Below are 12,191 nucleotides of genomic sequence, written 5' to 3'. Positions count from 1 at the left end.
GCCATGCTGGGCAGTTAACTCTGTCCCTGCCTCTATGCCCTCATCTATCCCACCCCAAAATCCCCCATTTCAGAGATGTACAACATTCCTTCCTGTACAACACACACAACCCTCCTGGCATCCTCAGCTGAACCTCAGCACGGGCACTGCGCTGCTCTGTGTCCTCCCCGTGCTCCAACACCCCAAAGCAGCACCCACCCTCATCCTCTCCCCACATTTATTTTCTGGGGGGATGCACACACCCCCACACACATCCCCAAGTGTCTTTGCTGACCACACAATCATTTGCAGACGGGTGCCTCCGTTAGTGGGGCTTTGGGGTGGGAAGGCTCTGCGAGCCCTCTGGGGTTTTGGGGTTTGGGGTTGGCAGTGCCAAAGTGGGCACGATGGAGGGGCACGGGGATGGGGGGCTGTACTTAGGGGATTTGGGGCAGCTCGTGAGGGAAGGGGGTGACAGTGTGGTCAGCAGCTGGTCACTGCTGGGTGATGGAATCAATCCACCCTGGGCCTCATGTCTGCTGTCTCTGCTCCACACCGGCAGTCTCTTCTCTTCCCCCCAAAGCCGGGGCTGTGCCTGCTCCTGGTTCTTTGTCTCTCTCCAGGGAGAGGCAGAGCAGGAGCACAGCTCCCTCCCCACCCCGTTAATAGAGATGCTGCCTTGCTGACGTGAGTCACGGAGGGTTTGTGCCGTGCCACTGGGGGTGAGCTGCATCAGCCCCCCGCCCTGCACACCTCCCACCCCGGAGCTCCCTGGTTTCCAGGGAAACAGCGGCCCCAAATGCTGCCTGACTTTCACTTCTGCCTTGCATTACTCCTTTTTTTCCTTTTTTTTTTTTTTTTTTGGTAAGAAAAAAGCAGACACAACAGATTTTATTGGTTTTTCAATTTTATTGTATTTTTGTCCCTCTTCCCCTTTCAGGATCACCACCACGGCCGCCTGCATGATGGACCTGCGGAGGTACCCGCTGGACCAGCAGAACTGCACGCTGGAGATCGAGAGCTGTGCGTATGCCTCGGGCACATCCCCTGCCACGCGGTGCCACCTGATGCCACCCGCCCCTGCCACAGCTCCCTGCTCCTGGGGATGCCCCCAGGGCTGCTGCAGCACCAGGCTCCCTCACCCATGGGGGAAATTCCCAGGAAAACGGAGCTCTAGCAGCAGGCCGGGCATTCAAATCAGTCCCAAGAGGGTGGTGGAAGCCTCCCTTAGCGTTAAGGAAGGTGTCTTTGCTCATGGCTGGAGGTGGTACCCAAGCCCTCATCCCTGCCTGGATGTTCTCTGGATGCCCATGGAAATCCTCTTCCAGTCTGCTGGCAGAGGAGGTCCAGCTCCCCGACAGAAATGCACGGCAGGTTCCCTCCAGGGCTGTCCGGGGCACCAGAGCTCCAGCCACAGCAGGGATTATCTGGGAATTGCTCCTTCCTTCAGGGACGGGGCTGGGAATTGCTACTTCCATCAGGGAGGGATCTGGAATTGCTCCTTCAATGAGGGAGGGATCTGGGAATTGAGCCATCCATCAGGGAGGGATCTGGAATTGCTCCTTTCATCAGGGAGGGATCTGGGAATTGCTCTTTCCTTCAGGGAGGGGGCTGGGAATTGCTACTTCCATCAGGGAGGGATCTGGAATTGCTCCTTCCATCAGGGAGGGATCCGGAATTGCTCTGTCCATCAGGGAGGGAGATGGGAATTGCTCCTTCTGTGAGGGAGGGATCTGGGAATTGCTCCTTTCATCAGGGACGGGGCTGGGAATTGCTCCTTCCATCACGGAGGGATCTGGAATTGCTCTGTCCATCATGGAGGGATCTGGAATTGCTCCATCCATCACGGAGGGATCTGGAATTGCTCCTTCCATCAGGGAGGGATCTGGAATTGCTCCTTCCATCACGGAGGGATCTGGAGTTGCTCTGTCCATCAGGGAGGGATCTGGAGTTGCTCTGTCCATCACGGAGGGATCTGGAGTTGCTCCTTCCATCAGGGAGGGATCTGGAATTGCTCTGTCCATCAGGGAGCTCCCACAGCAGCCGTGGCTGGGAGCTGTCCTGACCATCCTGCCCGTGCAGGCTCACGGGATGGAAATGGGGTCCTGCTGCAGGCACGAGTGCCAGAATGTCATTCCTGCCACTCCTCAGCAGTTTGGGAACAGTTTACAGTACAACCAAGGAAACAGAAGGCAGGGAATTACCCACAGTTCCCCGTGTTGCGATTTTGTTCTTAATGGGTCATGTCCAGCCAATTTGTTCATCAAAGCTGCATTTCCACACAATATTCCTGAGACCAAGGCCGAAATGAAGAGATCCAATTGTTTCCTCCCTCAGAGCTTTTGTCTTTTACACACTTGCACATTCTCAATCTGCGGGGCTCCATTTTCTTTGCTTCCACTTGACTCTGGAACATCAATCCTTTTAGGGCTGGATTATAAAACCAATGTATTTTAAAAAACAAAACCGAGTCAAACCTCAGAGAAAAAGCCCTTTTCTGATGCAGGGGTGCTGGGTTTGGGAAGCAGCAGAAGGCAGATGGGGTCACCTGCCCCACAGAAGCTCAGGGCCCTTATCTGCAGGAGATAAGCACTGCCTGTTGATCCCATCCCTTCACCCCAAAAATAACTCTCACCACGTATACCCCTGCCTATCTGTGTGCCAGGATCCAACAAAATCCTGATGAGGCAGGCTGCAAACAGGCTGCTAATCTGACATTTTAAGACGTCATATCAATACTTTTCGATATTTTAGATGGAAATGACTTGTCTTTGTGAAAGTTCGTTTACTTTTTAGAAGTGAAATGGAAATTTGGTTTTCTCTTTAAAGCTAGAAATCAAAGTGAAGCATTTATTTTTAGACCAAGCAACCTTTCCCTTTAGAAACATTTTTTTAAAATGGTTTCATGAAAAACATGCTTGATTTCATATTGCATAATGCCATAATAAAAAAAAATAAAAATACAAAAATTGGTACCCAACACCAGCAGGTCATAAAATAAACGGAATAGAGCTAGTTAACTGTGAGATCTCCTAAAATTAGTTACCATAATTTGACATTTTCATTGCTGATCAGGAAGTAAATTTGAAGTCACTGCTGTTAAATTTGTGGATGATGAAGATAGCAGCGTGCGGGGCTGCGCTCGCTGTGCATTTGAATCCGTCCCAGTCGGAATCCATCCGGAAGGGCTTTGGGCACAGCAAGTGCAGAGCTCTGTGCCCGTGTGGGACTGCAGGGCCACACCCGGGGCTGGAGCCACACGGGGAGGTGAGGGAGGCACCACGGCTGGAGCTTCTGTGGCTCTGGCACAAGGCTGGAGCCAGCCCTGTTATATAAACCAGGGGAACTGTGAGTCAGAGCTCAGAACTGATTGGCTCTGAACATGTCACTGACATGGGCAACACTGTCTGTGGCTGGGTTCCAAAATTTAGGGAGGAAGCTGAGAAACCAGAAGAGGTTGAGGGAAGATGCTAAAAAGTGGTTCAAGAGCTGGAGCAGATGTTGTGCAGTGAGAAACCTCAGTAGCTCAGTCTGGTTTGTTTACTGCAAAGGAGGTGGAGAGGTGAATTGTTTCCAGGCTGGGTTCACCCCTGCAGAGGGGGAACGCTGCGGGAAAGGGCTCGGGAACCTCCTGGAGAAATTTGGGACAACCATGGGAGCCTGAGAGTCTGAGGCAGGTGAATTCCGATGTGAAATCCTACACAAGGTTTCTGAGCTGGGAGGGTGTTGGAGCTGCTGGAATCGGCCACTGGGAGGAGTGGGGGGACTTGGGTGTTTCTGTTCCAGCCCAGGGGCTGAGTGATGCAAACACCAAGTCCTTGCACAGAGCTGGTGTGTGAGGAGAATAACCCAAGGGTCCTCAAACCCTGTGGGCTCCAAGGTGTGAGGGTTTAGCACTCTGGGAGCAGGAACAGCCGGGGAAGGAGGTGGAGCCCTGGCTGATTTCCACCAGAAGCAGATGTGGCATGGCATTTGGAAAATCGGGTTTATCTTTTGGCACCCGTGAATAAGTGCAGTAATGACTGAGAGCGCAGGATGTGGGCCTGGAGACTGCACAGTCATCAAATAATTCCGTTTGGGAAGACACCTTGGGGTGTCTGTAGTCCAGCCTGCAGCTCAGAGCAGGGTCAGCTGTGAGATCAGAGCAGACTGCTGAGCCCTTTGTCCACTCGGGAGCTTCAGGATGGCACTGTCCTCGAAGGTTCACCTCTGATCTGGGGTAACCCCCAAAGCAGAATTCCTCCTCGGTGGCACATGCAGCAGCTCCTCGTGTCCCTGGCTGTGGTGGCACGCTCCGAGTGGCACTGAGCCTGGCACAGCGAGGGTGGCTGGCCAAGGCAGGCTCTGTGCTGCAGTGCAGGTGCTGAACACAGGCTGCCAGTGGGCACAGGTGAGGCTCACGCTCTGAAGGCACCAAAGCCTGGCCATGTCCTACTGCTCCCAGGAAGCTTTACTGACAGTCTGAGCAGCTGCAGCCAAAGGGCTTCAAAACACACAAGCACTGTTGATTTTCAAGTTGTGAAGAATCCTTGCCCCCAGGACAGGGCAGGGCTGTGAACACCGCACTGGTGGGTGAAGGATTTCATGGGTTCATCCCCTGGCCCTCATCCCCCACGAGTCCAGAGCACTTGGGGGGTCACATTTCCAGCCCATGCAGCCCTGTCTGCCATGTGTATTTTGGGGTTAAAGCAAGAAGCTTGGCTGAGTTAGCAAACCCATGGCCCCGAAATGTAAGGGATGAATATTTGAGTCTGGCTCCCCTTCCTCTCTTCTTTCATTACCACTCTTCTCAGCCAGCACTTGGTAAAACAGCCCCCATCCTCAGAGACTCTGTTCACTTCTTGGATTTGAATTTTGACTGAGAGGACTTAGGAAAGGGAGGTGCTCTCATCTTCAAACTTCTTTTCAGCTGCTGCTGTAGCTCTTCTTGTCTCTGGGAATGTTTAATACTGAGCTGCCTGCCCTGTGTACCCAGTCCCACCAGTCTGTACTGTGTGGTCTCCCCCTCCTGGTAAAAGGAGGCAGTTTTTAAAAAGCAAAATGCTGTGTTTGGTGCATTTGACAGAGGCTTCTGGCGCTCAGGTCGCTGTCACGTCAGCCATGGAGATTACATGGTGCAAGTCAAGGCTGCATGGGCCACGCCTCACCTTTTGCTCTGAATTCTAGCCAGAAGTGGGAGTTCTGGCCAGTTTTTCCTCTTCTCCTGGGGACTGTATTGCCAAGCTCAGCTGAAGAAAGAAAGTACATCAGCAGGGAGAGGCTAGGCTTGGTGTGGGCTTTCTTTTGGATCCTTTTCCAGATCACCTTAGTGCAAATGAAGATGTCATCTGGTCCAGCCTGTCAGCTTAGCTCTCCCTGTGTGCTCCTTCCTCCCTGCAGATGGTTACACGGTGGATGACATTGTCTTCTTCTGGCAAGGGAATGACTCTGCTGTCACGGGGATGGAGGTGCTGGAGCTGCCCCAGTTCACCATCATCGAGCAGAGGCTGGTCAGCAGGGAAGTGGTCTTCACCACTGGTGAGTCTGGTGAAGGAATGGGCAAACCTGCTGCTGATTAACTGGTCTGAATCCCTCTGATTCAAATTCTGGGGATCTAGGCTTCACCTTGGGGTTCCTCAAAAAAAAAAAAAATGACTTCTGCACCCACCAGCTTTGCTTTTTTCCTTTTTTTTTTTAATGTCTGCTTCTCTTCAAAAACTTTCAAGATCATTTTCCCCACTGCAATTATTCCCATTTCTTAGTAAAAATAATGAGTGAGCTCAGAACCTCTTCAGAAGGTTCTCAGCCTTCATCTGATTTTTATGTGGTTTACATCTGGGTCTCAAAGCTAATGTAGGTGCAATAGTAAGGAGAAAATATATCCATTGAGAAGCAAGTGGGCTATGAAACTATGCAAACCCATCTGTACATGGCAATAAAATGGTTTGGAGAGAATACCTGGGACGATTCAGATGCTGCCAGCTGGAAAGATGGAGGGAGTTGGATTTTGGTTGCTGGTCTGAGGTGGAGTTCACTGCTGAAAGAGCACAGCACACACCTGTCAAAAAAAGACTGGTGAAATATGAAATTGTGAAACTGTGAAACTGTGAAACTGTGTTCAAGCCATAGAAGAGGCACATGGTGGTGAGAGAACAATACCTCCTTTTTCCCAATCTACATCCTTGATGGTTTAGATGTTTTCTTGTTACTTTAGCTGCCAACCAGGATTACACCCATATTTCAGGCTCCTGTGTTGCCTGAGGGACAGAGGTGGGCAGGAGGAATGACTTGGACTTTGTCTGACAGCAATGAAAGAGGCACTGCTTTGTCCTTGTCAAAATTAGCCTGCTCCAGTGGAAGGACTGTAAAAAGTACTTATTGTACTTATTGTCCTCACTATCCTCATTAGGTTTGCTAAAAGATTAGGAGGAAGTTGCAACAACTTGAAAATAATAAAAAAGAGACCTTCAGATTAACTAACAGTTCTCTATTTGCATATGAATTTGCCCAGTCTGACCATAACCTATTTTTAGAACAGCATGGGAAAAATATGATTCAGATCTTCATTGCTGTTTGGAGGCAGAGCTGGCACATGAAACATTGGAAAATCATCTCGGGGCACCCAAATATAGGGTTAAAGTCTCCTGTGTAAGCCTCCATCATATTGGCTGGCACCATAATAGCAATTCCAGCACTGAACAGCCATTCTCCCATGATGGCTGATCTAATAATGTGACTTATGTAGAGTTTCTTTTCTTCTTAATACTCTGGGACAACTGAGAAGATTCCGATGGGACCCCCTGCAAAAATTGACCAGTCTGCAAAACCAGCTGCAGGAAACAGGAGATTTCTCATTTTTCCTGCCTCTGGAGAACTATTTCCAAATAAAATTTCAGTTCCTAACCTAAGCTCTTAGCAGAAATCCAGCCTTTCCCTCCTCTCCCACCACATCCTCCTCTGATGTCTCATTGGCAGGTTCGTATCTGCGCTTATCCCTGAGTTTCCGGATTAAGAGGAACATTGGTTACTTCATCCTGCAGACCTACATGCCATCCATCCTCATCACCATCCTCTCCTGGGTCTCCTTCTGGATCAACTATGATGCTTCTGCAGCACGAGTGGCACTGGGTATGGACCTTTTCATTGTATTTTGGAGGTGTTTTCTTGAGGGCCATCAGCTGTAACAAAGAAAATCCCTTTTCTTTATGAGGTAGCAATTAAGCAAGCCTGTCAAAGTTGTCATCTCAAATGGACATTTTTTTTTTTCTGAGAAAAACTTTAAATTTTAAATCAGAAGAGTTTTCTTTTAATTTTTTTTTTTATTCATACTGGAGTCTGTTCTATTTGAACCAGTAAAAGTCCTACCAAAAATTTCCTGGGTGTGAGTTTAAACTCTAAACAAAAATATAGATGGTCACCGATTCTCAGGTTCGTGGGACATGCCCTGAGTTCCTTAGCTCTGGTTTACACTGGTTTTCTTAAGAAGAAAAATCTGGGCACCTTTGTCAACAAGTGTGCCAGGAGTGGTCAGTTGCTTGATGATTGTTGAGGCTGGACGGCCAAAAAGTTGTATGGGAATGGTTAAAAGATGAAAGAAATAAAAGCAGGGGCATGGCACATTTTTCTGATAGCTCAGGCCCCATGCAGACACCCTCTGCAGAAGAAGAAGACCTTCCAGGCCAAGGCAAATGTGGGACAGTAGTTAAAGTCCAAGTTCTTCTTTGGCACATGCTCCCCTAAATAGGAATGTTTTCCTATAAGAGGGGGGAAATGAGGTTTTTACGCCACAGAAGGGAAGTGGGGGTGGATGGCAGATGAGGGTTTGGAAGGAGGAACAGGAAAAAGGGGGGATGGCTGGCATATGAGAATGGGGCTGTGCGACATGAGGGAAAGTTCTGAGGCAGTAGGAGAGGAGAGGAGGGAGCAGGGCTGGATCTCTGAGTGGGACAAGGCTCAGAGAGGCAGTGCAGCTCAGGCAGAGGCTGGGTCTTACAGCAAAGCTCGGGGGCTTCAAGTAGCTCGAGGAGAAAGAGTTTGAGAAGACTCAGAGGAGGGATCGGTTCTACAAAGGTATAAAAAAGGTGATTTGGCTTTGCCTGCTTGGAGAGGCTGGAGCAGGGAGATAGGGAGGGAAGAAGAAGAACTTGGTAAATTAAAAGGGTCAGTTGTATTGACAGGAATGTAATCAGAGAGAGAAGAAAAAAAGACCATGGCAGACTTTGTGAAAGCACAAGCAAGAGGGTGGAGGCGAGATGCACAGCTGTTGAATTTCTGCTGATATCTGGACTCAAAGGAGAAGACAGGGAAAAAAAGTGTAGATCAGAACTGAAACAGCTCTCCCTAAACTATTCCTGACAGTTCTCGACCTAACTTATCCATAAAAAGCTCCAAAAAAAGAAACTCCACAGCCTCCTCTGGTCACTTCACCTCCAGATTTACCTGCTTACACAGTCAAAGAGCTCCTCTTTGCCTCTGCCCTAAGTCTCCATTGCGATTTGTCCACTTCTTAATGGAGACATAGAGAACATTCTATGCCCTCTTGCCTTGCCTCTGATTTCTGTATGTTTAAACTACTGCCTAAATATAGACCATATTGTGTGTATACAAATATATCTCCCTTCTGTTTACCCAGCTGAAGGCTAATAGTTCTCTCAGTCTGTTATCAGGCATGACACCAAAGACACAGCGAGGGTGAAGGGGGAGCAGGCCAAGCAGAGGTCCAGGCTGCACAGGGAGCCACCACTGTACAGGTGGGGCTCAAACCACAGGAGAAATTAAGGTCATGGAGATTGTTAGAGCTGCCAACAGGGAGATGAGAAGGAAAAAGGAGAAAAGAACATCAGCAAGGTAGAAAGAACAGCTAGAGAAGCAGAGGAAGGCTAGGTTGAAGAGGAAGAGTTATCACCCCAAGAGAAGTATGAAGGTTCATTGCCATGTCTTTGGAGCTGGCAGAAGGCTGTCAAAGAGGTCTGAGGCCACTCTGACAGTCCAGAGAAGGGAAGAGTCTGAGAAGAAGCTCGAAGAAGCTGAAGAAGAGGACTGAAGCTGTGAGAGAAATCATAGTGAATCAGGCTTTTGGAACTGAGTAGATGGGGACAAAAGTGTTCACAAAACGCTTATTTAAGATGCAAGAAATGTGAGGAGGCCTAAAAGGGAGAGTGTGAGAACCATGGGAGGAATGTGTACAAGTGATAATTGATGTAATGAATGGTAAAGCTGCTGAGAGGAAGGTGGGAACTGATGGGGTCAAGGACAGAAGCCTACAAGGCAGACAAAAAAAAAAGAGAGTGTCATGAAGAGGAAATCTTTTCACTCTTTCTCCAATCCGTGGCATTGGAAAGACACAGCAGCTTATAAACTCATGATGCCAAGGATGCTGAGGCATTCAGTAGCCCACAATGAAGCCTCATGAGTTCATGCAGTTAAAAAAAGGAGAAGAGGGTAAAAAAGAGCAAAACTGAATGTTTCCTACCTGACTGAGAGAAAGAGGGAGGATATGGGGAACTTAAAGAAACAGGGATACTGATCCCCATCATACTGATGATGGTCTGCTTTGAGACTTTCTCCAGCTGTTTGCTGCTGGATCATTTTCTGCAGCAATTTGTAGTGGGCATGTGGGCTTAGAATCATCACAGCTTCGTTCCCAGTTGCACTGCTCCCATCCCTCCTGAGGCAGTCCAGCTGGAAGGAGGGATGAGGGAGCTGCGAACAGCATTCCAGGAAACCACCCCGTGTGGGTAACAGAGCACCTGCCCTCTCCTCACAGGGGTCACCACCGTGCTGACCATGACAACCATCAACACCCACCTGCGGGAGACTCTGCCCAAGATCCCCTACGTCAAGGCTATTGATGTTTATCTCATGGGCTGCTTCGTCTTCGTGTTCCTGGCACTCCTGGAATATGCTTTTGTCAACTACATATTCTTCGGGCGAGGGCCGCGGCAGCAGAAGAAGCAGAGTGAGCGCGTCAGCAAGGCCAACAACGAGCGCCACCGTTACGAGGAGAAGAGGGTGAGAGAGCAGGTTTGTCCTCTCCTTTCATTGTGCCAGGAGAATTCAGGCTCCCCACTGGGTGAGCTGTGCAACAGCCTTTGTGCTCATCGCTAAAGATGAACCCCAGTTTCTCTTGTCTGGTGATTACTGGGAATTTTTCCACCTTGATCATCCTCATCCAGTCTCACCAGAATCCTCCTCCTTGGGTGGGGCAGCCAATAGTCCCTCTGTGGTTTTAGGTCCTCCTGTGTTGGCAGAATCACACTACCCCCACTAAAAAATTTGCTGCAAGCACGGGTGGCTGCTCGTTCTACCCCAGCAGCAGAGGACAACCCCCAAATGCAGCATGTTCAGAGCTCACAAATGACCCCATCAGGAATATGGTCACCAAACTCTGGGGAAGAAAAGGAACTCCTCAACACCATCTTTTAAGTATTAATGAGTCAGGCATTACTTTATTCTGGCTAGGATATACAGTGGAAATTATTCCAACCACATGTGATTATTTACCAGCATTTTCACATATTTATATGTTAAAAAAAAACCCAAAGAAATCTCATTCTTTGGTTCTGCATTACACAATTCTTAGTATTTGATCTCCTATTGGCTACTGATTCCTTCACCTTCAATACTATTTTTGGTCCTCATTCTTTGGCTCTCTTATCAATCTTTTCCCAGACTGGGAACCTGCCAGGGGTTCAATATCTGTTAACATCTCTCTATCTCCTGTGTGTTGTCTGGCTACTTCCAACCTGTAGATATTAAGCTCTCAGAATCTAGGAATCTTCTTTTTGTTGATTGAGGCCTCACCCACTGAGACTCAGACCCTTGATGAACAGAATCTTTTGAAGAGAAACCTCAATTTCCACCCCCCTTTGGCAAAGGCAAACCAACCCATGACTAAAGTTAATTTAAAAGTTTATAAGACACATCATTTCCAACAGTATTACTCCCCAGAAATCTGTTCAGAATCCCCCCTAATGGTGCACAGGACACCCCAGTACCTCTGTGTCTGTGTTCCCTGTTCCAGGTTGACCCTTACGGTAACATCCTCCTCAGCACGCTGGAGATGAACAACGAGCTGCTGGCCACGGACATGATGAGCAGCGTGGGCGACTCTCGAAACTCTGTCATGTCCTTCGAAGGCTCAGGAATCCAGTTCCGCAAGCCGCTGGCCTCTCGGGATGGCTTTGGCCACCACCCCACCCTGGACCGCCACGTCCCGCTGAGCCACCACGCCGCCGCCCGCAACCGCGCCAACTGCCGCCTGCGCCGGCGGTCCTCCAAGCTGAAGCTCAAAATCCCAGACCTGACAGACGTCAGCACCATTGACAAGTGGTCACGGATCATTTTTCCAATCACTTTTGGATTCTTCAACCTTGTTTACTGGTTGTACTATGTAAATTGATGCCTGCGGCCTCCGAGAGATAATAGGGACAGACGCTCAGACAATGACAACACAGGAGTGTTGTGGTCTTTTGGGTTTGGGTTTTACTCTTTACTATCATTGTCATTTATTCCTATGGTTCATTAGATTTATTCTAAGCTTACTCTTCTCTTTTCAGCACATGTAGAACCACGAAGTGTGGGGTGGGGTAAAGGGAGAGAAAGGTACGGGAGGGGGTTTGGTTTCAGGGAGGGATGTGTTTGTCTTGATTTTGGTTTCCTGCTGAAGGACTTACACCATTGTAAAAAAAAAAAACCAAACCAACAAAAACAACAAAAACCAAAAAAAAAGGAAAGAAAGAAAAAAAAAGAAAAAAAGACAGAAAAAAAGGAAAAAAAAACACACAAAAAAATGCCAAAACTAAGAAAAGTTAAAAAAAAAAAAAAAAAGAGGGGGGAGATTTAAAGAAATTGAGTCAAAAACTGGTTGGGGCGATAGGTTATCTTTGGCTGTGCTCACTTATGCTCTATCCTCACTTCCATTTCACTACTGAATTTCATCTTTCACTTTTCACTCTTATTATATATATTTTAAATCTTTCTTCTGTCACTGCTCTTAACCCCTTCATGTTTATTCTTTCATGTATTCATGAGATGATGGGGTTTCATTCTCACGCTATGAGATTTTTCTTTTCTTTTTCTCTCTCTCCCTCTCTCTTGCTTACAAGCCTAAAAGAGTCTTTTAAACCAACAAATAAAAAGAATATTTATTTTGGAAGAGCTGGGAAGGGAAGGGAAGGGGGGGAAGAGGAGGCAATTATTTGGGAGGGAAGGGGCAATGTGGGGTTTATGGG

At 48.3% G+C, this 12,191-nt stretch overlaps 1 protein-coding gene across 2 annotated transcripts in view; it reads left to right on the top strand.

Annotated features, from left to right (window-relative positions):
• The window catches only part of LOC100221324 (gamma-aminobutyric acid receptor subunit beta-4), a 76,332-nt gene extending 64,217 nt beyond the window's left edge, over positions 1 to 12,115 (top strand). The window contains exons 5-9 of one of the 2 annotated variants that reach the window (XM_041716224.2): positions 920 to 1,002; positions 5,359 to 5,496; positions 6,934 to 7,086; positions 9,725 to 9,969; positions 10,982 to 12,115. In XM_041716224.2, the coding sequence (XP_041572158.1) occupies positions 920 to 1,002; positions 5,359 to 5,496; positions 6,934 to 7,086; positions 9,725 to 9,969; positions 10,982 to 11,359 (997 nt within the window). In that variant the 3' untranslated portion in view covers positions 11,360 to 12,115. Of the gene's footprint in view, positions 1 to 919; positions 1,003 to 5,358; positions 5,497 to 6,933; positions 7,087 to 9,724; positions 9,982 to 10,981 lie in introns of both variants that reach the window. The other variant, XM_041716223.2, reaches the window with a different exon arrangement.
• Positions 12,116 to 12,191: the final 76 nt, after the last annotated feature.

The sequence above is a fragment of the Taeniopygia guttata genome, chromosome 4A, assembly GCF_048771995.1.
Source record: "Taeniopygia guttata chromosome 4A, bTaeGut7.mat, whole genome shotgun sequence".
NCBI classification, from domain to species: Eukaryota; Metazoa; Chordata; class Aves; order Passeriformes; family Estrildidae; genus Taeniopygia; species Taeniopygia guttata.
The sequence above is the reverse complement of the archived record's forward strand: the minus strand, read 5'-3'. Positions and strand labels throughout refer to the sequence as shown.